We start from the raw sequence: 26,338 nt of genomic DNA on the forward strand, positions 1-26,338 counted from the left end.
CTACACTGGGAATAGACACAGTCCTACACTGGGAATAGACACAGTCCTACACTGGGAATAGACACAGTCCTACACTGGGAATAGACACAGTCAGGGCCGTCTTTAATATGGTTTGGGCCCTGGGCAAACATTTTTTTTGGGCCCCCCCTCCAGCTTATTTTGGGCCTGGCTGGTTCACATGTATGTGTTTTGGCGGCCCTCATTTGTGCAGGCACAGCAGCCCATTGATTTGAATGGGCTGCCATGCCTTCGTATATATAAAAAATAAAAGAAATAAAGAAATATATTAAAAAAAAAAAATTTTATAAAAAAAGGGGGGTTGTCATCCAGGCCCCTGGGGACCTCCAGACCTCTAAAAAAAAGAAAATTGTCCCTTTAATAAAAAATAAAATAAAAAAATATTAAAAAAATATATATATTTTTATTTAAAAATAAATAAAAAAAGGGGGGTTGCCATCTGGGTCCCTGGGACCCGATCGCGCCCGCCGGCCACGTGCTTTGGGTCCCTCTCAAAGGGAACAATGTACCCTTGGAGTTTTGCCCAGCAGAGCCATTCTGCCGACGAATCTCGGCGTGAGCCGGTCGGCGAGTGGTTAATGCGGTGTCACACGATTGGGCTTTTGGCTCTCTGTTCTTTCCTTTTCATCTTCATTGGACCAACTTGGCCATGTGACTATAATTTTCCAATCTTATTGGACAGTTGAATGCTTGGTTGTATGACCGATCTGCTTCACTTTATACGCAGGGGCGCCGGACTTCCGAGAAATCCGATCGTTTGTGGAGAACAAATCGGAGAGCCTCACTAGGGTGAAGCCCGTTGACCTGCTGAAATATAACCGCAGGGCGCTCACGCGCGTCTATCCCAAGGGGCCGCGAGTGGACTCCTCCAACTACGATCCGCTGAGGCTCTGGCTGTGCGGAGTCCAGATGGTGGCTCTGAACTACCAGACTCCAGGTAAGGACCTCCTACAATCACAACAATAGGGCAGAGCTGAGCAGCATTAGTAACAGAACATCACACTGAGATATCAGGACACAGCACGGGACTAAAACTTCAAGGGACCAGGGAATTCTAACCAGGTTAGTTGGCAAGTACGAGGCAGCTTCTTTGGGCCCCACAACAATGACAGGCACCTTTTGCCCTGCCTTAAAGAAGTCCCTTCAAGTAGGTTGTGCCCAAAGGCGAAGGTAGTGTTGGACCTTCTTGGAGTCTTGGGCTGCTACCTTTTCAATGTGGCCATGTGGTCATTTCAGTGAGAAGAAGTCTCATGGGTAGGACAGAAGGAGCGCCCAGTGTCCAGAAAACTGCAACTTTGATGTATGGTTCATAAGATGTTTATTAAAAGTATAATCGTGTACATCAAACCAACGCGTTTCGAGGGGGGGTGGACTTCCTCTTCTTCAGGGTGGTAAGTAAAATGGCAGAGTGCCGGCCAGGGATGTAAAGGCAGCCTCACAGGCCAACACTCTACTATTCTGCTTTCAGCCCTGAAGAAGAGAGCGTCCAATCTCCCGAAACGCGTTGGGTAGGAGCTAAAAAAAATCGTCATTCTTACAGAACATGCCGTCTCAAAGACACTATTGCAATATAATAATATGCCCATTTTTTTGGTTGTTGTCATAGACCGGTACATGCAGATCAACCAATCCTTGTTCTCTTTCAATGGACGGTGTGGATACATCTTGCAGCCGGAGTGTATGAGGCAGGATTCCTATGACCTGAGTGACTCAAGGAGAATTGGGCAGATGGTGCTGACTATTAAGGTAGGTGACAGCGGGCATGTTCAGGCTTGAATAAAGGAACATGTGACTTTTTTGTTTTTCAAAAGTCCTCGTCTGTAAAATTGTTTGGCTACAAATGTAGAAAAAAATATAATGGGATCGGTCACTAACCTGGCTTTATTTATCAACAAAGCCATGTGACCACCAAATCGGTTGTTATGCTGTAAAATCCGAGCCTGATTGCGAACATTAAATAGGACGACATAGAGTATTGACTGCGGCGTAACAAAAATGGTATTTTGGTATTCCAGGTTATAGGCGCCCGTCATTTGCCGAAGCCTGGCCGGGGTATCGCCTGTCCTTTCGTGGAGTTGGAGGTCTGTGGAGGAGAATTCGATAATAATAAGTTCAGGACCAGCGTAGTGAGTAAGTATTCGACTTCACAGTTACAGCAGATGACACGACAAGGACTAAACGTACAACGACAAATATCTTCTCTCTACAAACTGTATGGCCCAGTCTTCTTTCTCAAAACCCAATACGGACATGCCATTGCCAGAATGTGTTTACTATAGAGAAAAAGAACAGAGGGCACAAACCTGGTTAGGTAATCTTTTAAAGGCACATCAAGGTAATCTGTGGATGCAGCAACAGCATTAAGTCCAACAGTCCCTGGCCAGCAGTGGGACTCAAGGATAGAAGTGTCAACCAGCGATGTGTGGTAGCTTTCATGGTTCAGATTTGGTAAGCGTGTGACATCCTTTGTTGCCTCAGGTAGAGAAGCACTCCTGCATCACGTTCAGGGCTCTACCCCTTTCTCAGAACTGTGAGGCTTGAGAAAGGGGTACAGCCCAGAAACACATCGCCAAGCAAAGTTTCTAGGAAGCACCTCTCTCCTCAAGGGCACCCAGAACAAAGGTGTCCTCACAGGCTTCAGAAAGGGGTAGAACCACGAGACACATGACCAAGTTAAGTTTCCACGAAGCACGTCTCTCTCTGAGGCCACTTTGGAAATCGAGGATGCCGTCTCACAGCCTTGAAAAAAATGGTAGAGCCCCGAATCACATCACCAAGCAAAGTTTCCAGGCCGCCCAGGAAGCCTAGGATGCCCAGACAGGGTTGAGAAAGTGCTAGATGCCGAGAAACACATCACCAAGCAAAGTTTCCAGGAAGCACCTCTCTCCTCAAGACCACCCATAAAATCAAGGATGTCCTCACAGGCTTAAGATAGAGGTAGAAACACAAGATGCATCACCAAGCAAAGTATCCAGGAAGCACGTCTCTCACAAGGCCACCCAGGAAATCGAGGACGTCCTTCGAGGCTTGAGAAAGGGGTACAGCCTAGAAACACATCACCAAGCAAAGTTTCCAGGAAGCACCTCTCTCCTCAAGGCCACCCAGAACATCAAAGATGTCCTCACAGGCTTAAGTAAGGGGGATAACCACAAGACACACGGCCACGCAAAGTATCCAGGAAGCACGTCTCTCACAAGGCCACCCATGAAATCAAGGACGTCCTTCAAGGCTTGAGAAAGGGGTATAGCCCAGAAGCACGTCACCAAGCAAAGTTTCCAGGAAGCACGTCTCTCACGAGGCCACCCATGAAATCAAGGACGTCCTTCAAGGCTTGAGAAAGGGGTATAGCCCAGAAACACGTCACCAAGCCAAGTTTCCAGGAAGCACCTCTCTCCTCAAGGCCACCCAGAACATCAAAGATATCCTCAAAGGCTTAAGAAAGAGGTAGAACCACGGGACCCACCACCAAGCAAAGTTTTCAGGAAGCACTTCTCTCCCTGAGGCCACCCAGGAAATCAAGGATGCCCTCACAGGCTTGACAAAGGGGTAGAGCCCCAAAATACATCACCAAGCAAAGTTTCCAGGAAGCACTTCTCTCTCCGAGGCCACCAAGTAAACCGAGGATGCCCTCACAGGTTTGAGAAAGGCGTAGAGACCTAAAATGTATCACCAAGCAGAGTTTCCAGGGCGCACCTCTCTCCTCAAGGCCACCCAGAAAATCAAGTCCTCATCTGCTTTTTAGGTTTTAGCAGCAATTACTTCTCAAGCTAGGGTAGACTGGTCTCCTTCAACACTCTCCAGCATTCATTTTGTGTTCTTCTTTCTCCTTTCAGACGATAACGGCCTGAACCCCGTGTGGACCTCCGTTCAGCAGCAGGCCATGTTCGAGATCCGTGAACCAAACTTGGCTTTCCTGAGGTTTGCCGTGTATGAAGAGGACATGTTCAGCGACCCCAACTTTTTAGCTCAAAATACTTTCCCAATTAGAGGCTTAAAAACAGGTACAAAGCCGTCTCACACGAGTCCTGGGCTGCTACAGTGATGTTGTGTGGTTATCCTCAAATGACCAAAAACTTCATAGGTAACTTAGGATAGGAACACAGGCCCGGATTCACAAAGCACTTGCGCCGACGTATCTCCAGATATACGCCGCGTAGGAACTATATAGTTCCGCGTAGGAACTATACCAGGCCACATGCCCTCAACATTGGGGGGGTTCTCCCCTCTCAAAGCACTTTGTCCCCATGTTGCTGAGGACAAGGGCCTCTTCCCCATAACCCTGGGCGGTAGATGTGAAGGTCTGCGGATGGGGGAGCTTATCTGAATCTTATCATAGTCCCCCTATTCACTCACCAAAAATAAAGTGCAAAGTAAATAAAAAACACAGCCAGTTTTTGACAAGTCCTTTATTCAACCCCCCCCCCCCCCCGAAGTAGATCCAATGTCAGTCACGAGCGCCAGTTGCCGACCCAAATGCAAAAGATGTCACCGGGTGACCCCCTACCCCCTTATGATGTCACTTACCAGGGCATGCTGGGTCCCCCTTTTCCTGGCCAGCTGGGATCATGCTCAGATAAGGGTCTGATATGGGTGGTGAGAGGTGCAGTGGTAGGGGCGCTAAGTGGCAGGGAGGTTCAGAGTCAGGGATGATAGGGTGGTGAGGGTGCAGTGGTAGTGGTGCTGGGGGGCAGGAGGTACAGAGTCAAGAGTGGGGGTGCAGGGGTAGGGGCGGTGGGTGGCAGGGAGGTTCAGAGTTAGGGGTGGGGGAGGTGTAGGGCGCAGTGTTAGGGGCGCTGGGTGGCAGGGAGGTTCAGAGTTAGGGATGGTAGGGTGGTGAGGGTGCAGTGGTAGTGGTGCTGGGGGGCAGGGAGGTACAGAGTCAAGAGTGGGGGTGCAGGGGTAGGGGCGGTGGGTGGCAGGGAGGTTCAGAGTTAGGGGTGGGGGGAGGTGTAGGGCGCAGTGTTAGGGGTGCTGGGTGGCATGGAGGTGCAGAGTCAGGGATGGTAGGGTGGTGAGGGTGCAGTGGTAGTGGTGCTGGGGGGCAGGGAGGTACAGAGTCAAGAGTGGGGGTGCAGGGGTAGGGACGGTGGGTGGCAGGGAGGTTCAGAGTTAGGGGTGGGGGAGGTGTAGGGTGCAGTGTTAGGGGCGCTGGGTGGCAGGGAGTTTCGGAGCCAGGGATGGTAGGGTGGTGAGGGTGCAGTGGTAGGAGCAGTGTGAAAGCAACCTGAGAGGTTCATTCAAGCAGAACAAGGATGGTAAGAATAGAGAGGCAGAGATAATAGAATAGAATAATTCCGATCGTGTCTTCCAGGATATCGATCAGTTCCCTTGAAGAATGGTTATGGTGAAAATATGGAGTTGGCGTCACTTCTGGTTCATTGCCAAATAAAGAAAGATCTGGTAAGTACATAGAATTCAATTTGGGGACCCCAGAAATTTATTTGGGCCCCCGTTGGGCATGACGGACGGGCGTTGACCACCCGTGGATAATGATGTCATCACTTTTGTCTCTTTAGGGCAATGAAGAAGGCTTGTACATTTCCTCCGGAGATCTTCGGCGGCGAGCCGCCCAAAATAACGAGGTCTCTTTGTACGACACCCACGACAACATTCGAGTTCCCAGCAGAGAAGCCATGGGGCGCCAGCCGGGGAACGACATCCGGACAATCCCCGATCCCAGGAGGTACGATCGATACAATCATTTCATTCCCGACTTCTCTTATGTGAGCGGAAAAAATCACAACACACAAAAGTAACCAAAAGTAAAAAGTTTACTAGAAATGTGTCCATTTTTACTTTTCGGTTGTGTGAGTTCTGAGGTCCCGAGGTCCCCGCTGGATTGGCAAATCACCGGTGGTGAGATCTCCTTACCAAAAAAATTCTTGGCTCTGCCACCCACTCTGAACAGTCTCACTCCTTCTCCTGCATTATGTGAGATGTAAAAGCAAAGAGTGAGAACCCCTCATGATGGAAGCAGATGGGTGTACTGGGAACTCAGGCATGGAGGGATGGCGTAGCTGGATTTCAATAAGGGTTGTAAAAAAAAAGGGCGGTTCTGACCTCTACGTCAACCTGAAATCTTTGTTTAGAAAGACCCGCCTTTTTGTAAGTAAAACGAGGTAATGGAGATCAGCCAACCACGGGCAGACCTTAAAATGATACCGTCCGTCACTAAAATCAATGTGTGAAATACAGAAGACTCATGACTTCCACTGCCATTGTAGTGAAGAGCGCTTCCCCCGACTTAGTTGGGGTAGGCGGTACACTTTGGTGGGGGTGGGTCAGCCATGCCCCATGACCATTGACCCCTGGGGACTAGCCTTCTGACCTTTGACCTCTGTGGGAGGTCCCTATTCCAATCCCTGAGTCCTAGCCTAGTTCTTCAAGGGCAAACCCCTAACCCATGCCCTAACCCCCTACCCTAACCCCAACCCCAACCCCTACCCTAACCCCTACCCTAACCCCAACCCTTACCCCAACCTCAACCCCTACCCTAACCACTACCCCTTACCCCAACCCTAACCCCTACCCTAACCCAACCCCTACCCTAACCCCTACCCTAACCCTTATTCTAACCCCAACCCTAACCCTAAAGAGTCTTCAGAATGCGACACTTCCAGGAGTGTCGATTTTACTTGTCCCCTGCTGCACGCTTTGGTTGGATCCACTGGCCCCTTTCTTACTCCTGTGTCCTGTAGTGATTTAACAGTCGGCAGAAGGAACCACAGAGTGCAGAAGACGACCAGCAAATCGACACTCTTGGAAGTGTCAGATTCTGAAGATTCTTTAGTTGGCTTTTTCTCTTTCCTAAAGCAAAATTCACAGGAGCTGTGAGAACTCTGTGGCTGCGTTGAGGGAACACCTTCACACATTGATTGTAGTGACCGAGTTGCTTCAAATGTTGGTGGCAACTCGTGTTAAACTTTTGTGGGGCATGCTGGGCCTCGTGGTCCAATGTGCGTGATAGAGCAGGGTTTCTCAACTCCAGTCCTCAAGGCACCCCAACAGGTCACATTTTCAGGCTTCCCATTATTTTTCCCAGGTGATCTGATCAGTTTCACTTCCTTAGTAATTACCACTGTCGTTTCATCTGAGGGAAATCTTGAAAACATGACCTGTTGGGGCGCCTTGAAGACTGGAGTTGAGAAACACTGTCATAGAGTCATGGACAAGCATGTTTTCATTGGTGGTGGTGTCTCATCTTCACAGGTGTCCTACTGACGTGTCGTAGCGCTAAGACTCATTGCTGTCCTCAGTCATAGTCTGTGTTTTTTGTGGTCATATTTCTCTTTTGTCTTCTTGGTGTTGTGGTTCACTATCTAACATAGAGTAAGGTCCTAGCTGGTGGTGGCAATTGGGTTCTCTGTTTTGCACTTGGTTCTCAAAAGAGTTGGCTTCTGTCTGGTCTTTGTCGGTGATTCATGTGACGTTTATTAACCTACTGTGTGTTCTTACTCTAACTGAGGGCTCCTTCTCACCGCGGTGCATGCGCTAAAAGTAGATGTTGACCCTAACTGAAAGATTTTTTCCTTTTCTAACGTTCTCTGTACCGTGTTTTCAGCCCTACCCTAGTGTTTTCAGCCCTACCCTGAAAATAAGACCTACCCCGAAAATAAGACCCGCCCCGGGGAAAAAAGCCATACCCGGAAAATAAGACCTAGCGGTATTTTCCAGCAGGGCTGGAATATAAGCCCTACCCCAAAATTAAAATGCCTGTAAAATCCTATAATCCACTCTCTTATGCCCCGTACACACGATCAGAGTGTCCGTCGGAATAAACTCTGACGGAATTCCGTTCAAGCTGTCTTGCATACACACCCCACCTCAGGCCAAACTCGGTACTGCACACCGCTTTGACCTGGTCCCCCCATGCTCCTCTGTCATCCCCCCTGCTTCGCTGTTCCCCCCCAGGTGAGCGATGCGGGGAGGGAGAGGAGGTGAGCGCTGCGGGAAGGGAGAGACAGAGGAACGGAGGGGGGCAGCGGTCCGCTGTCACTGAAGCCGGCCCACTAAGCCATCGGCCCACCAGGAAACTCCCTGTAGTCCCAATGGCCAGTCCATCCCTGTGTGTCGGACCAGTTAAGACACTATAATTGAATATCAAAAAAAGCCTTGAGGTGGAGCTCTGGGCAAAACAAAAAAATGACCGATGTGACACAGTCTTTGTTTTTCCGAGCCCCCCCCCCCCCCCCCATAAAATAGTTGTATTACCTGTTAATCCTTCCAGAACAGGAAAAGCTGCTCGGAATAAAGCCAGAACAGACAGACAGAACATTTGAAACCGATGTCAACTCTTTTTTTTTTTAGAATCATTCCTTATCTCTCTCTTATTTCAGGCCAGGGCCCCGCAAGTAAAGCCATCAGAATCTGCTTGATTAATAAGGTAACTGACACCTGAGACATACCTGTGCTCCGGGTACAACGGGTAACATTGGCCACAGGGAATTTTCCATATAGAATTCATTTTCCTACAACTTGGAACCCTCTATCTGGGTGCCAGACCTTCGTCACTTCCTGTTGCGCCCTCGGGGGCCCCTAAAGACAGTAGTCTGTGTATTGACTGAAGCCAGTAAAGGAGAAGTATTCTAGTGGTTTAATTGTTTGTTTCACGGTATTGTGTGTATTTTCTGTGCAGTCCGTCGTCTCATTTGACATTTTCGTTTTTTTATTCCTTCCTAATCTTTTATTTTGGATCTTGCTAAAAGCTACAATATATCAAATGTGCCACCCGTCATTTTTAAGGTGGGTGTGAGGGGGGCAAAAACATGGAAGCATTGGTTTGTAAAGAGTCTGTAGTAGCAGTGATCTCCAGCAGTTGTATATAATATGTCTCCAGTCTATGATGTCATCTAATGTGTCTCCAGTCTATGATGTCATCTAATGTGTCTCCAGTCTATGATGTCCTCTAATGTGTCTCCAGTCTATGATGTCATCTAATGTGTCTCCAGTCTATGATGTCATCTAATGTGTCTCCAGTCTATAATGTCATCTAATGTGTCTCCAGTCTATGATGTCATCTAATGTGTCTCCAGTCTATTATGTCATCTAATGTGTCTCCAGTCTATGATGTCATCTAATGTGTCTCCAGTCTATGATGTCATCTAATGTGTCTCCAGTCTATGATGTCATCTAATGTGTCTCTAGTCTATAATGTCATCTAATGTGTCTCCAGTCTATGATGTCATCTAATGTGTCTCCAGTCTATGATGTCATCTAATGTGTCTTCAGTCTCCTAAAGCATGTCCTCGGTCTCCAACTACTCTGTCATGTTTGTAGTCTGACAAGTCTTCTTCAGCATGTCTACAGTCACTAGTCATCTCTTGTAGAATGCCCTTAGTCTTAGATCATCTTCTCTTGGCATGACCATAGTCTCTGATCATCTTATGTAGCATGCCTTTAGTCTTAGATCATCTCCTCTTAGCATGTCCATAGTCTTTGACCATCTCTTGTAGCATTACCTTATTCTCTGATCATCTCTTGTAGCATGCCCTTAGTCTCTGATCATCTCATGTAGCATGCCCTTAGTCTCTGATCATCTCTTGTAGCATGCCCTTAGTCTTAGATCATCTCCTCTTAGCATGTCCAAAGTTTTTTTACCATGTCTTGTAGCATGCCCTTAGTCTTAGGCCACCCCCTGTAGCATGTCCACAGTCTCTTGTAGCATGCCCTTAGTCTTAGATCATCTTCTCTTGGCATGTCCATAGTCTTTGACCATCTCTTGTAGCATGCCCTTAGTCTCTGATCATCTCTTGTAGCATGCCCTTAGTCTCTGATCATCTCTCGAAGCATGCCCTTAGTCTCTGATCATCTCTCGTAGCATGCCCTTAGTCTCTGATCATCTCTCATAGCATGCCCTTAGTCTCTGATCATCTCTTGTAGCATGCCCTTAGTCTTAGATCATCTCCTCCTAGCATGTCCAAAGTCTTTGGCCATCTCTTGTAGCATGCCCTTAGTCTTAGATCATCTCCTCAAGCATGTCCATAGTCTTTTTACCATGTCTTGTAGCATGCCCTTAGTCTCAGGCCACCCCCTGTAGCATGTCCACAGTCTCTTGTAGCATGCCCTTAGTCTTAGATAATCTCCTCCAAGCATGTCCATAGTCTTTTTACCATGTCTTGTAGCATGCCCTTAGTCTTAGATAATCTCCTCCAAGCATGTCCAAAGTCTTTTTACCATGTCTTGAAGCATGCCCTTGGTCTTAGGCCACCCCTGGCCTGTAGCATGTCCACAGTCTCTTGTAGCATGCCCTTAGTCTTAGATCATCTTCTCTTGGCATGTCCATAGTCTTTGACCATCTCAAGTAGAACAAGAAGAAGACACAAAGCCATAAAATGATGGAGTGATGGCTACAGGTGGTGGAAACTGTCTTGTTCCCAATCACAGGTTGATGAGTATATATGGCAGTTCAGGTGAGTCTCAGGGGAAAGTCACTGTTCCTTGAGAGTTGTGAAGTACCAAATGGGGTTGTGTGGCCATTGTATGGAGGTCACTCCTGGAAGGTTCTCCTGGGAGCCGTACTAGGTGTATCCAACTGAGAAAAAGGGCCAAAAGGCAGATCCAAACACCCCAACAGGATTCTATCACAGGGCTAGGCTGGCAATGAATCCCATAAGAAGAGCAGAAGTTCCCTGGCTGGGCAGAGAGACTTGGCCAAAACTTCTTCAGGCCTTCAAGGTCATTACAGGTGAAGGGAAACAATACTTTATGTATGGACAGATTCTAGACAGATTTTATGTTCTTAAGATGTGGAATTTTACCTGTGTTCACCACCACAGATACCATTATTATAGTTGGTACGAGATAAACTCCTCTAGTTTATGCATTTTATATGTTGCTTTTGTTTATTAAACACGATTGCTGGTTTTGCTTTATTTTGAGTGCCAAGTGCAAATTTTTTAAAAATGAGACCAATATTGAGACCAACAATGGAAAAGATTGTAATGATACCTCTGGGGCAGATGCAGTCTAGTATGGGCATCTATGGATCAGCGATGTGTCGTATTTGTAGTCACTCAGTAGCATATTGACCCTTTTTTTTATCACATAGGGAGGACTAGCCATGTACAACATGTACAACAACTTCAACACAATACATACTCTTCGACTTTGCAATGTACAACAACTTCAATGCAATACATACTCTTCAACTTTGCCATGTACAACGACTTCAACACAATACATACTCTTCAACTTTGCATGTACAACAACTTCAATGCAATACATACTCTTCTACTTTGCCATGTACAACGACTTCAACACAATACATACTCTTCAACTTTGCCATGTTCAACAACTTTAATGCAATACATACTCTTCAACTTTGCCATGTACAACAACTTCAACACAATACATACTTTTCAACTTTGCCATGTTCAACAACTTTAATGCAATACATACTCTTCAACTTTGCCATGTACAACAACTTCAACACAATACATACTCTATAACTTTGCCATGAGCAACAACTTCAACACAATACATACTCTTCAACTTTGCCATGTACAACAACTTCAACACAATACATACTCTTCAACTTTGCCATGAGCAACAACTTCAACACAATACATACTCTTCAACTTTGCCATGTACAACAACTTCAACACAATACATACTCTTCAACTTTGCCATGTACAACAACTTCAACACAATACATACTCTTCAACTTTGCCATGTACAACAACTTCCACACAATACATACTCTTCAACTTTGCCATGTACAACAACTTCAACACAATACATACTTTTCAACTTTGCCATGTGCAACAACTTCAACACAATATATACTCTTCAACTTTGCCATGTACAACAACTTCAACACAATACATACTTTTCAACTTTGCCATGTGCAACAACTTCAACACAATATATACTCTTCAACTTTGCCATGTACAACAACTTCAACTCAATACATACTCTTCAACTTTGCCATGTGCAACAACTTCAACACAATACATACTCTTCAACTTTGCCATGTGCAACGACTTCAACACAATACACACTCTTCAACTTTTCCATGTACAACAACTTCAACACAATACATACTCTTCAACTTTGCCATGTGCAACAACTTCAACACAATACATACTCTTCAACTTTGCCATGTGCAACAACTTCAATGCAATACAAACTCTTCAACTTTTCCATGTACAACAACTTCAACACAATACATACTCTTCAACTTTGCCATGTACAACAACTTCAACACAATACATACTCTTCAACTTTGCCATGTAGAACGACTTCAACACAATACATACTCTTCGACTTTGCCATGTACAACAACTTCAACTCAATACATACTCTTCAACTTTGCCATGTACAACGACTTCAACACAATACATACTCTTCAACTTTGCCATGTACAACAACTTCATCACAATACATACTCTTCAACTTTGCCATGTACAACAACTTCAACACAATACATACTCTTCAACTTTGCCATGTGCAACAACTTCAATGCAATACAAACTCTTCAACTTTGCCATGTACAACAACTTCAACACAATACAAACTCTTCGACTTTGCCATGTACAACAACTTCAATGCAATACAAACTCTCCAACTTTGCCATGTACAACAACTTCAACACAATACATACCTTTCAACTTTGCCATGTACAACAACTTCAACACAATACATACTCTTCAACTTTGCCATGTACAACAACTTTTCTTTTGAGCGTAGTCTGCCTTTAAAATATAGAGGTGATAAACAAAGTGGATAATATTTGCTTAAAGGACAAACGAACATTTAATTATACCTGAAGTGAATGCTTTGGAGTAATAAAACTGAAAATGTAAACCTTGCTCAGCAAGCACAAGCGAACAGATAATTACTGCCGTGTTTATATATTTCCCCCGCATTCTTCCATTTTTAGTTGTATTTGCTGTTTTTTTTAGTAATAATGATGATTGGATCTGAACCAGGTAAGATGTATTGCTTACATTACCATCGTGAGCTGATATTTCCCCCCTGATGCCCATCCAATATTTTGTTGCCATTCTGTACCATATGTCTTCCTTCTAATAAAGGTGGAGAAAGTTAATTAAATGTGAGATTAGAACAGTTACTCTTCATTTTTGCAAATTCTACTTCTTTGTCACTAAGCACTGAGAATTGCTCATCGCGGACCTGTAGGTTGGAACATAAAGCGGAACTACACCGCATCTGAGCACCAAAAAATGAAAACGCTATTTAATTCATTTTTAATTTTCAAAGCAAACTCCCCCATCCATCCAGGTCTCCATGCTTTATTTTGCTGAGAAATCACTTTGAAAAACACCCCCTTAGCATTTCTGGCCGTGGCCATCTAGAGTTGGGGCAGATGATTCATGTAGCAATTACTTCCTGGAATCTATCTGTCCGTAGCTCAGGCGTGCAGGCAGGAGGGTGTGCTTAGCTGAGAAAGCCCCTCCTTCCTTGAACATTTCTTCACTTGCTTCCTGGTTTCTGGCCTAGGTCAAAATAATATCATACATCCCAGGAGTGGCCTTCTTGGGTATGGGCAGATGATCCACGTAGCATTTAGGCCCAGATTATCGTAGAATGGCGTAAAACTGGGCGGGCGTAACGTATCTGATTTACGTTACGCTGCAGCAAGTTTTTCAGGCAAGTGCTTTATTCACAAAGCACTTGCGTGTAAAGTTGCGGCGGCGTAACGTAAATCACCCGGCGGAATTCAAATTCAGCGGGTAGGGGGGCGTGTTTCATTTAAATGAAGCGCGTCCTTGCGCCGAACGAACTGCGCATGAGCCGTCCCTAAAATATCCCGGCGTGCATTGCTCTAAATGAGGAGGGGAGGAGAGTCAAGGAGAGGAGAGGCGAGGAGAAGAGGAGAGGCGAGAAGCCTGGAGGGCAGGAGAGCCGAGGTGGAGAGGAGAGGCAAGGAGCCTGGAGGGGAAGAGAGCCGAGGAGGAGAAGCGAGGAGGGGAGGAGAGCCAAGGAGAGGCGAGGAGGGGAGGAGAGCCAAGGAGAGGAGAGGAGAGGAGGAGAGGAGAGGCGAGGAGCCTGGAGGGGAGGAGAGCCAAGGAGAGGAGAGGCGAGGAGGAGAGGAGAGGCGAGGAGCCTGGAGGGGAGGAGAGCCGAGGTGGAGAGGGGAGGAGAGCCAAGGAGAGGAGAAGCGAGGAGGAGAGGTGAGAAGCCGGGAGGGGAGGAGAGCCGAGGTGGAGAGGAGAGGCGAGGAGCCTGGAGGGGAAGAGAGCCGAGGAGGAGAGGCGAGGAGGGGAGGAGAGAAGAGCCGCACACACGAGCACCAAGCAGGGATGTGGTGCGGCGACCACATTGTAAATCCCGCCTTCTGGAGCCTGCAGCGCCTATGATGGACGTCACATGTCCCGTGGTCCCAGCATTGGACCAGTGGGACGTCCATCATAGGCTTTGCGCAGGCTCCAGAAGGCGGGGCCTGCTATGGCACTTGGCCACTTTCAGTGGCGCTCTGGATCAGATTGGTCCCGGTGCTCGCCGCTTGCTCGGGGCTAACAATGGAAACCTGCAATCGTGAGACTCTGGGATTTTCGGGGACCCATTCGGGGCTCCAGCCCCCCCTAGCCCCCACTCCCGACGCCCCTGACTCCATGTAAGTTCCAACACCATTCTACATGTAGCTTGCACAGGGTTGGTGCTCCAGACTCTGACGTGGCATGGGATCGCGGGAAATTTTTGCATCAGCGGATGTTTCCAGGGTCTCCGTCACTTTGCCCTGATTGAGTCTCTTTAAATGTCCTTTTCATGAAGTTCCCAATCTTGATAAAAGTCAATGCATCCAGGTAGACTTTTTTAGTGAGTTAGCTAAAGCTCCCTTTATTATGGTGCTAATTGTTTGTGTTCTCTCCTTTTTTAAGGCTAGGGGAGAAACGCGTAAGTAACAGCAGATTTTACTCATAGCCGATCGATGCTGGAGAGAGGGCGCCCTCTTCCAAATCCTGGGAACATCAAAATTACAATCAAGTGGAGAACTTTTGAAACAAAAAAAACTTTATCAAAAACTTGGATAACCTTCAACAATCCATGAAAAGCATCCACTATAAACCTTCAGTGAAGCATCGTCTGCGACTCTCGAACTCCTTGCTGCCATTTTTCGCTGATGGAGACGGAGAGAGAGAAGACCCCGGAGGTGGTTTTTGAAGTTCAATGACGTTTTTCGTCTCGTTTTTGTGGTCCAACAAGAAATGAACTTTATAATCTTGTTTTGTATGTTGTTTTTTTGTTTTTGTCGACATGGAGATCCAAGTTCTCTACCAAAAAAAAATGACCGAAAGCTATTTTTTTTTTGCAAAAAGCCCCGGAAAATTCAACTCTTCAGGAAAGATAGTTTGTAATATTGACACGCGCCACGGATCGGACGAGTCGAGAACGTTGGTGTGTGGCAAAAAAGATATACTTGAACTGTGTGTGTAAAAGGTCGATAAAATATTACTGAAAGTTCGTAATCTGAAGATCTCATGGGGTGTATTTACTTTTTGGACTTCTATTTAATTATGAATTTGGGGGTTAACATGGAAAAATAGGTTGTATACGCAGCACGCCGCCATTTTGCCGGTGCTAATAATTACAGATTTCGTCTTAATGTAATAATCCATCTTAAGCTAAAAGTCCACTCGCCATTGATTCGGATTTGCCATTCATCCAAGTCAAGAGACATCACCACACTGTTCTTATCATCTCGGCATCACAGCAATTTACCAAAGATCTCACAAACAGGAAGTGACGGCTTCAGCAGCTAATCACCTCCCACATGGGAGTGGTCATCACAGGATGTCCCCCTTCACACAGGAAATGTCCATATAAGGGCATCCCTCTAACAGGATGTCTAATACAATACAATACATGAATACAATACAATGCTGGCTAAAGTCTTATGGGCGTCTCCGGGCAGGGAAAGTGTGTATGCTCCTAGAAAACTAAGCAGTATTGCTTTAAAACATAGACCCCCCCCCCCCGACTTTGAAAAGCTCTCATATTCCCGCTGATAGGAATCCTTATTATGCGCCGTTCCATAGAATAACGCATATTCGGATTATACTATTATTGTAGGTGGAATGGAGGCTATCTGCAGGCGTGCGCTACGAATCACGACCATGCTGATCAGAGGGCACATCCACCTATAACCACTAATGTCCTTGCGGAGCGAGCATATCAGGGGAGGGCTGGCAGCCTTAGGCCTGGGGGGCAAGTCCAGTTAAGTGGCCCATTGAACCGCTGAATCAGCTCACCATCCATGGCCAATCTGATTTTTCAATGCAGCCTTACCAGTGCCCATCAGTGCAGTCAAATCCAGTGCCCAACCAATGCAGCCTGATCACTGGGGCAGGTTACATGGGGTGTATGGGGGGGGGGGAGATGGGGGTCAGCTAGAGGTGTCAGGGTCTCTCACCTCAGTGATCTCAGTTTAGCAGGTCCTTGCACGCCACGGCTTCCTGGGGGGTAATGCTCCTGGTCCTGGGGTCAAGTTGCAGCCAGCGCCCAGTCCTGCAGCCCTGCGTCCCAATTCCCTGGCATGCCCTGCCTCTGCCTGCTTCCAAGAATTCAGTCCCAGGAAGTTGCAGTTTCCTCTGCTCTGTTTTCCACCCACCAGGTGGACTACAACTCCTGGAATGCAACAGCTAATGGTTGGCCCGACTTCCAAGACCAGAATAAAAAATAAAATGGTAGCGGGCATTTTGAACATAAGTTAGGGCAGCCTGGGAGGCAATTGCCACCCTGCCCCTCTGCCCAGCCCTCCCCTGGAGCATATCCCCTCCTCAACGATCGTTCGCACTAATGCACAGAGGGCCCCTCGTCGGCGGACACATCCCCACGCCGCAAACATCACACTCCAACCTCAAGACGTTTTCCACTACCAGACGGGAGTCAACCGGTCTCAGACCGCCCCAGTCGGCTCTTTAGAGCGGGTTGCGGAAGTACTAAACACTGGGTGACACTATGACAATACATATTAAATACATTGATATAAAATTTCCAGGACAGGATATAATTAGGACCATTCATATTGCAGTTCTATATGAGTGTTTCCCGGTGTTGTGCTTTAAAGTGAACCTATTCTTTACTCATACAGGGCAATGGAACTGGTTATCTATAATGGTGACCCCATCAGCAGTCCTCTTCCATTCACTTCCTTGTTGTTAGGATAAAAAAAAAAGAACACCTGGTACTTCCAGGTATGGAGGGGCGTTTCCCTTCCCCCGGATCTGTGTACACCCCCCCGCTGGAGCGAGGAGAAGAGACAGTCAGGCAGAGAGATGCTGGGGATCTGTACTGAGTGTGGAAGTCTTTTCAAGTTAACAGGCCGGTGATCACAATCTTGTTACCATATGTTTGTCGGCTCCCGCCCTCCGTCCAGATCTGCAGCATTGCTGTAAGAATGATACCGGCGCCCGGGGGCGGGAGACCTGGGAGAGGACAGACAGGCTGATAAGTGCCTCTGCCCGCGTAGGATGGTGCAGGGGAGGCTGGAAATGAACGGGGCACTGCGACATGAAGGGGACTGCAGTGTAATGAAATATTATAATGTGTAAAGGGGCACTGTGGTGTGTAAAGGGGCACTGTGATGTGTAAAGGGGCACTGTGGTGTGTAAAGGGGCACAGTGATAAGGGACACTGTGATGTGTTAAGGGGCACTGTGATAAGGGGCACTGTGATGTGCAATGGGGCACTGTGGTGTGTAATGGGGCACTGTGATGTGTAATGGGGCACTGTGATGTGTAAAGGGGCACTATAATGTGTAAAGGGGCACTGTGATAAGGGGCACTGTGATGTGTAAAGGGGCACTGTGATAAGGGGCACTGTGATGTGTAATGGGGCACTGTGATAAGAGGCACTGTGATGTGCAATGGGGCACTGTGATAAGGGGCACTGTGATGTGCAATGGGGCACTGTGATAAGAGGCACTGTGATGTGTAAAGGGGCACTGTGATGTGCAATGGGGCACTGTGATAAGAGGCACTGTGATGTGTAATGGGGCACAGTGATAAGGGGCACTGTGATGTGCCATGGGGCACTGTGATGTGCAATGGGGCACTGTGATAAGGGGCACTGTGATGTGATAAGGGGCACTGTGATGTACAATGGGCACTGTGATAAGAGGCACTGTGATGTGTAATGGGGCACAGTGATAAGGGACACTGTGATGTGTAAAGGGGCACTATGATGTGTAAACGGGCACTGTGATAAGGGGCACTGTGATAAGGGGCATTGTGATGTACAATGGGGCACTGTGATAAGAGGCACTGTGATGTGTAATGGGGCACTGTGATAAGGGGCACTGTGATGTGTAATGGGGCACAGTGATAAGGGACACTGTGATGTGTAAAGGGGCACTATGATGTGTAAAGGGGCACTGTGATAAGGGGCACTGTGATAAGGGGCATTGTGATGTGTAATGGGGCACAGATTTTTTAAAGGGATACTATGAAGTACAGGGGATGCAGTGTAACGGGGCACTGTGATGTGTAATGGGGCACTTTGATGTGTAAAGGGGCACTGTGATGTGTAAGACCCGGTTCACACAGGGGCAGCACGACTTTGGGGGCGACTTGGCAAGGCGATCTCAAGACGACTTCAGAGGCGACTTGCAAAATGACTTCTGTATTGAAGTCAATGCAAGTCGCCCCGAGTCGCCCCCAAAGTCGTACAAGAACCTTTTTCTAAGTCGGAGCGACTTGCGTCGCTCCTATTAGAACAGTTCCATTGAACAGAGCGGAGTCGCCTGACAAATGGCCCCTGTTTGAACCAGCTCTAAAGGGGCACTGAGATTTTTAAAAGGGATACTATGAAGTACAGGGGATGCAGTGTAATGGGGCACTGTGATGTGTAATGGGGCACTGTGATGTGTAATGGGGTACTGTGATGTGTAAGGGGACACTGACGTGAAGGTGGCTGCAATGTGATTGGGTGCCGGGACATGAAGGGGAACTGAGGACACTGTGGGGCTGCTGTGAAGGGGGTCTGTGATGTAAAGGGGAAGTTGCAATATTAAAGGGGGGGGGGGGACTCCGCTGTAATGTATTACAGTGCAAACATAAGATTCAGACTTTTACCACCTGGACCTCCATAAATTTAAATGCAAGACCCCCGTTTTATGTGATGGGGAATTTTCCCTTCAGACTTGCTGAGTTTACACAATTTGGTAAAAAAAAAAAAAAAAAAAAAGGCAACAATGTAATTCCGTCATCCATTGAGCGTCGTATGAAACCCAACAGATCCCGGATTGCGTCTGAAAATGAAAACACGACCTTTTAATTTAATGTTGCCGGATATCTTTTTTTGAGTTTTACACAAACAATTGTTTTTATACACGTTAATAAAGGTTTGGAGTGATTTATACAAGTGTCTCTTTCTTTAACCCCTTCCCTCCTCAGGGTAAGTAAATTGTTAATGCCTGAGCACAATTTTGCGACTTTGACATGTGTTGGTAAAACCGTACAGATCGCCACAACTAGAAGGAAAGAAGGCTGGGCGGCCGCACTCCTCTGCAATATCTTTATTCAAGTGCCGGATACAAAAGGTGAACTACAGGTATCAGCTTACATGTTTCACACCAACGTCGGGGGGCTTCTTCACAGCTCCACATCACGACTACTTTCCGCATCCAGGTGGATTAGACTTTTTCCAGGACAGAGCGGTGCTTTCATTTGGCGGTAAAGAGTAATAGATATCGTCTTCCTTTTTTTTTTTTTTATTATCAAAAGTAAAACTGGACAAAAATAGTTTTCAATCTTAACAATAAAAAGTTAAATAAATGAAAAAAAAAAAAAAAAAAAATGTAAAGCACTCCCCGCCCCGACGAGCTCGCACGCAGAAGCGAATGCATACGTAAGTCACGCCCACATATGTAAAACGGTGTTCAAACCCCACATGTGAGGTATCGCCACGAACGTTAGAGCGAGAGCAATAATTCTAGCCCTAGAACTCCTCTGTAACTCAAAACTGGTAACCTGTAGAAATGTTTAATCTTCGCCTATGGAGATTTTTAGGGGCCAAAGTTTGTCGCCATTCCAGGAGCAAGCGCACTTTTGAAGCGTGACATGTTGGGTATCAATTTGCTCGGCGTAACATTACCTTTAACTACTTGCCGACCAGCCGCCGCAGTTATACGGCGGCAGGTCGGCTCCCCTGCGCGAGAGCCCGTAGCTATACGTCGGGCTCTCAAAGCGGCCACTAGTGGCGCGCGCCCCCCGCTCGTCCCTGACTTCCGTGCGCGTGCCCGGCGGGCGCGTTCGCCGCCGCTCACCCGCGATTGCTCGTTACAGAGCGGGGACCGGGAGCTGTGTGTGTAAACACACAGATCCCGGTCCTGTCAGGGCAGAAATGCTGATCTTCTGTTCATACAATGTATGAACGGCGATCAGTCATTTCCCCTAGTGAGGCCACACCCCCTACAGTTAGAACTAGGGTTGTCCCGATACCACTTTTTTAGGACCGAGTACAAGTACCGATACTTTTTTTCAAGTACTCGCCGATACCGAATACCGATACTTTTTTTTTAAATGTGTCCCCAAATGCAGCCATGTCCCCCCACAGATGCAGCCATGTCCCCCCATATCCGGCGGCGGGGGGCGCAAGTATTCGGCCAGGCTTCGGGGGCATTTGCGGGAGTACAAGTACTCCCGCAAATACTCAAAATCGGACCCGGGACAACCCTAGTTAGAACACACCCAGGGAACATACTTAACCCCTTCCCCGCCCCCTAGTGTTAACCCCTTCCCTGCCAGTGGCATTTTTATATTAATCGATGCCTTTTTTTTTAGCACTGATCGCTATAAAAATGCCAATGGTCCCAAAAATGTGTCAAAAGTGTCCGAAGTGTCCGCCATAATGTCGCAGTACCGAAAAGAAAAAAAAAAAAAAAAATCGCTGATCGCCATTACTAGTAAAAAAAAAAACAAATATTAATAAAAATGCCATAAAACTATCCCCTATTTTGTAAATGCTAGAACTTTTGGCAAACCAATCAATAAACGCTTATTGCGATTTTTTTTTTTATGAAAAATATGTAGAAGAATACGTATCGGCCTAAACTGAGGAAAAAAATAACGTTTTTTTATACATTTTTTGGCTGATATTTATTACAGCAAAAAGTAAAAAATATTTTTTTTTTCCAAAATTGTCGCTCTATTTTTGTTTATAGCGCAAAAAATAAAAACCGCAGAGGTGATCAAATACCACCAAAAGAAAGCTCTATTTGTGGGGAAAAAAAAGACGTCAATTTTGTTTGGGAGCCACGTCGCACGACCGCGCAATTGTCAGTTAAAGCGACGCAGTGCCGAATCGCAAAATGGTCCGGGGCTGAAGTGGTTAAAGATGCTGAAGAGGGGACAGGTTTAGGACTTTTCTTGGCACAACACATACAAAAAGATTTCTTATAATAAACACAACACAACCTGTTAATATTTTATTTCATACATTAGAAATATAAATGACATTGGAAAAAAAAATTCAAAAAAATCCCATTAGTTACAAAATCTCCCGGGAATAAATGTGGAAGTTCTCAATTGTTCGTAGTTTCAAATTTGCAGAAATAATTAATACAGAATTAGTCTTTAGGAACTTAAAAAGAAATATGACAGGAGAGAGTGTTGGTCGGCACACAGGAGGAGATTTACTAAGACTGGAGAAGACGGAATCTGGTGCAGCCGTGAATGGGAGCCAATCAGCTTCTAGCTTCAGCTTGTTCAATTAAGCTTTGGCAATAAAACCTGGAAGCCGATTGGTTACTCTACACGGCTGCACCAGATTTAGTAAATCAGGGGCACGAAAGGAGGTGGGAACTTTCTCAGCTAAGCAACACCCTCCTGCATGCATGAGCTAAAGGCAGATGGATTCCAGGATGTAAATGCTACATGAATTCCCTTACTCAAGATGGCCACAAGCAGAAATGCTAAGGGGGGGGGGGGGGGGGTTGATTTCTTAGCAAAATAAAGCATGGGGACTTGTTTGGATGGGGGGGGGGGGGCTTGGTTTGATTGAAGTTCCGTTTTAGGTCAAGAAGCGCCCACACACTACCCGGAATTTTGGCGAGAGAGTGCCGGCTGCCGTGGAGGGCCGGGGAGCAATGTATAGATTAGGTAGAACGTTTTTTTAATGGTGCCCGTCTCAAAAGCAAGCATTTAACCCGTGCAGTGATGGGGGAGCCCTGCTGCGAAGGTAGTTTAGACTCTTCTACGGAATTTCGATTTATAGAGACGGTCACCAAAATCAATAGAAATTTCTTCAGGAAAAAAGTGAAGGCACCTAAAGGCTTCCCCCCACACACACACATTGAGGTAGGTGTGTTGAAGAAAGGCCATACACTGCTACAAACCTGATCAAATCTGGGGAGGCCATTATTGGGTCCACCAACATAGAACTAAAGGCAAATCATTAAAAAAAATAAAAAACACACCACACACAATCACAAAATTGTATAGCTGCACCCAACACGTTTCGTCATAATTGACATCTTCCAGGGAGCATGGGATTAGGATTCCCTTGTTTTTCACCTATGACGAAACGTGTTGGGTGGAGCTATACGTCATGATGTCATCACGTATTTGTGTGGCTTTTGGCTTGGAGATTGTATATGCGACAGTGCAATCACTGAGACACTTTATTTTTTAAGAGATCAATAAATCTCTACTGGATCTGGGGTATTCTCAAGACACAACAGCCTCCGATTGAAATCGGTGACTCCGACGTTGTAGGTATTCGGTAAGCCTCAAAAGAACTTTGCCCTGGACGTCCGGGAAGTGAGACCTTCACCCCACCACTTTAGGAAACCAAGCAAGCAGCACCACAATAAACAGAAGACACAAGGCCAGGTCCAAAAGGAAGTTATAGTTTCTGCCCTTTGTTACCCGTTTTCCGTACCCCTGAGCTTTGTACCATTCGGTGACTTTGGACATTTTAAAAGGCTTGGGTTCATATCCAAGCTCCCTCTTGGCTTTATCCAGGTTGAAGTAGTGAGTGACGCCCGTTTTGTACACTTCGGCGCGGGTGAGCAACGGCTGGAAGTTGTAAAGAGGTCTGACAAGATAATGTAGCCATTCGGTGAGGTAGGCCATAAGGTAGACGAAGAAGAGGGGGAGGCGAAAGGTTGGGTATTTATACCCGAGGCCTTCGATGAAAGGCTGTAGGAATTCGAAGTTGTCAACCGGTTGGCAATCGGCGATGAAGTACGGCTTCCCAGCCGCGATGTGGTTTTTCTCTTCGGCAAGGGCTTCAGCTGCCAAAACGTGGGCAGAAACCAGATTGTCCACGTGTACAAACTGCACCCGGTTCTGGTGATCGCCGTACAAGAACATGAACAAACCTTGGTCAACGGTCTTAATGATCCTCGGGAGATGTCTTTGTTCCCCCGGCCCGTAGATTCCAGCTGATCTAAGAGCGCAAGTCCTTAAGAACCCGCTTTTATCGGCCAGCTCAAGCCCGTTGGCTTGGAGGACCTTCATCTCGGCGATGGCTTTGGTGCGGGAGTAGTTATCGGCATGGCGGTGCAGAGGTAGGTATTCCATAGACTCGTCTCCGTTGCGAATCGTCTGCCCTCCGAACACCACGTTGAACGTGCTGGTGTACACCAGTCTCGGGACCCCTTTACTCACACAAGCTTGGAGGACGTTCTCCGTACCCTTCACGTTGACCTCTTCGATGAGCCGCGTTTGCAGTTGTTCCCGGCCCGACATTCCGTAGGAGGCCGTGTGGATTACGCAACTGGCGCTGGTGAGGGCATCTTCCACCGCGGAGAGGGAGCGAATGTCCCCTTGTATAAACCGGATTCCTTCCGGGAGATTCTGAACCGGTTTTCTTATGTCGAAAAGAACCACGTCCATTCCATCTTCGAATAAACGGCAACCCAACCTAAAAACCAAGGAAGAAAATAAGAGTGAAAAATGAAAACACTGATAATAATAATGATAAAGACCGCCTACCGTACTATACGGAACGTACATATACATTGGGGCTTTCAAGTGGTATACCGGGAGGTTGCCTGCAGCTACAGTCGTCATCCCAGTATCGCTGGATGGCCATTACAGGCGGCGGGAGGTTGCCTGCAGCTACAGTCGTCATCCCAGTATCGCTGGATGGCCATTACAGGCGGCGGGAGGTTGCCTGCAGCTACAGTCATCATCCCAGTATCGTTTTTTTTTTCTGCCGGTGGCCGGCATTTTTAGTAGAAGCCATCCTAGCAGCTAATTAACAGCTGGATGGCCATTACAGGCGGCGGGAGGTCGCACCCTCCCTACCCCTCCCCGCTGGTGCCTCTCTGGGTTCTCCATCCCACCAGAGAACCTGGCACTTCTGCTGGCTCACCATAGAGCTTTTTCGAAGACCAGGAAGGTCCCCAATGGGCTCTATGGTATAGGAAACCGGAAGCGACAAACATTTTTATCGCTTCCGGTTTCCCTGGATGTAAACAGCGCCATTTTTAAAATCTAGTAGACACCAGATCTCTCTATAAAGAGTACCTGTCCTTGCCTATTGCTGTCACAAGGGATGTTTACAGCCCCCCCAAACATTATATATTATTTCCTTATTATGTTATAAAATTTAGTAAATAAGTAATTTTTCTCCTTCACTGAGCACCGAGGGGCGCCGATAGGCACAGATTGGCAGCAGTGGTGGGCACTGTTGGGGCTGCACTGATAATCAGTAGATGTCCCGTGTGGATTTGTCGGTTTATGGCTCTCCTCTCCTCCCTTGCTGTCAGTGTGAGGGGAGGAATGACAAAAACAGACAAATCCTGTTCACATCGTGATCAGCTGTGATTGGACACAGCTGATCACGTGGTATAGAGTCGTCTTGGGGGGGTCTGTACTAATGGAGGGGGTCTGTACTGAGGGGCGACTATAGTTGGTAGGGGGCACCATCTTTTACCGCACCAGGTGACACCAACCCTAGTGATGCCACTGGGTGGGGGTACTTGAGGTCAGTGGGTAGTGGGTGTCGGCTTGTGATGGGTGGGGCATTACTAATGGAGGGGGGTGCTTTGTCCCGAGGGGCGACTATAGTTGGTAAGGGGGTGACACCATGTTTTACCACACCAGGTGACACCAACCCTAGTGACGACACTGGGTGGGGGTACTTGAGGTCAGTGGGTAGTGGGTGTCAGCTTGTGATGGGTGGGGCATTACTAATGGAGGGGGGGTCTGTACTGAGGGGCGACTATAGTTGGTAGAGGGGGGGGGGGGGTGATACCAAGTTTTACCACACCTGGTGACACCAACCCTAGTGACGCCACTGGGTGGGGGTACTTGAGGTCAGTGGGTGTCGGTCTGTGATGGGTGGGGTATTAGTAATGGAGGGAGGTGCTTTGTCCTGGGGGGGGGGGTCTGTACTGAGGGGCGACTATAGTTGGTAGGGGGGGCACCATCTTTTACCACACCAGGTGACACCAACCCTAGTGATGCCACTGGGTGGGGGTACTTGAGGTCAGTGGGTAGTGGGTGTCGGCTTGTGATGGGTGGGGTATTAGTAATGGAGGGGGGTGCTTTGTCCTGGGGGGGGGGGTCTGTACTGAGGGGCGACTATAGTTGGTAAAGGGGGGGGGGGTGACACCATGTTTTACCACACCAGGTGACACCAACCCTAGTGACGCCACTGGGTGGGGGTACTTGAGGTCAGTGGGTAGTGGGTGTCGGCTTGTGATGGGTGGGGCATTACTAATGGAGGGGGTGCTTTGTCCTGGGGGGGGGGGGGCCTGTGCTGAGGGGCGACTGAAGTTAGTAGGGGAGGGGTGACACCATGTTTTACCACACCAGGTGACACCAACCCTAGTGACGCCACTGGGTGGGGGGTACTTGAGGTCAGTGGGTGTCGGCTTGCGATGGGTGGGGCATTACTAATGGAGGGGGGTGCTTTGTCCTGGGGGGGTCTGTACTGAGGGGCGACTATAGTTGGTAGAGTGGTAGGGGGGGGGGGGTGTGACACCATGTTTTACCGCACCAGGTGACATCAACCCTAGTGACGCCACTGGGTGGGGGTACTTGAGGTCCGGGTTGAGAACCTCTGTCCTATACCATAGAGATGATCTGGGACCTTCCTCGATGGAACCGCCAGCTTCGTTCCAGGCTCTCCAATGGGACGGTAGAAGCTGTAAAAGGAAGCCAGTGGCTAATTGGCCGCTAGACTGACTTTTACAAAAAAAAAAGTTGAAAAAAAAAAACAATGTTGCAGCTGCAGCCATCATTCCGGGACATGTGGTTGAAGATTGAAGGTGAGTACGGCAGCAAAATCTACTTGCGCTGGGTGATCATTTTATTTCCTAAATTCGAAATTCGCTTTTGGATTTCCGGTTCGGAATGAAGAGTACCTTCCACATCGCCGCCGGGTCACGCGGACGGCAGAG

At 47.4% G+C, this 26,338-nt stretch overlaps 2 protein-coding genes across 5 annotated transcripts in view; one reads left to right on the forward strand and one right to left on the reverse strand.

Annotated features, from left to right (window-relative positions):
- Positions 1 to 15,455, forward strand: part of PLCG2 (phospholipase C gamma 2) — a 110,458-nt gene extending 95,003 nt beyond the window's left edge. For 3 of the 4 annotated variants that reach the window (XM_040329583.1, XM_040329586.1, XM_040329584.1), the window contains exons 27-33: positions 746 to 955; positions 1,625 to 1,764; positions 2,034 to 2,148; positions 3,852 to 4,019; positions 5,330 to 5,418; positions 5,535 to 5,701; positions 14,862 to 15,455. In XM_040329583.1, coding sequence (XP_040185517.1) covers positions 746 to 955; positions 1,625 to 1,764; positions 2,034 to 2,148; positions 3,852 to 4,019; positions 5,330 to 5,418; positions 5,535 to 5,701; positions 14,862 to 14,904 — 932 coding nt within the window. In that variant the 3' untranslated portion in view covers positions 14,905 to 15,455. Of the gene's footprint in view, positions 1 to 745; positions 956 to 1,624; positions 1,765 to 2,033; positions 2,149 to 3,851; positions 4,020 to 5,329; positions 5,419 to 5,534; positions 5,702 to 8,354; positions 8,402 to 14,861 lie in introns of all 4 variants that reach the window. The other variant, XM_040329585.1, reaches the window with a different exon arrangement.
- Positions 15,456 to 22,602: 7,147 nt separating this feature from the next.
- SDR42E1 (short chain dehydrogenase/reductase family 42E, member 1) lies at positions 22,603 to 23,852 on the reverse strand (the record flags this gene model as incomplete). Its single annotated transcript, XM_040329589.1, is given in 1 exon segment — positions 22,603 to 23,852. A coding segment is annotated over 1 exon segment (1,101 nt), but the record flags the coding sequence as incomplete, so codon positions are not given.
- Between the last annotated feature and the right edge of the window lie 2,486 nt (positions 23,853 to 26,338).

This window comes from Rana temporaria, chromosome 11, assembly GCF_905171775.1.
Source record: "Rana temporaria chromosome 11, aRanTem1.1, whole genome shotgun sequence".
NCBI lineage: Eukaryota > Metazoa > Chordata > Amphibia > Anura > Ranidae > Rana > Rana temporaria.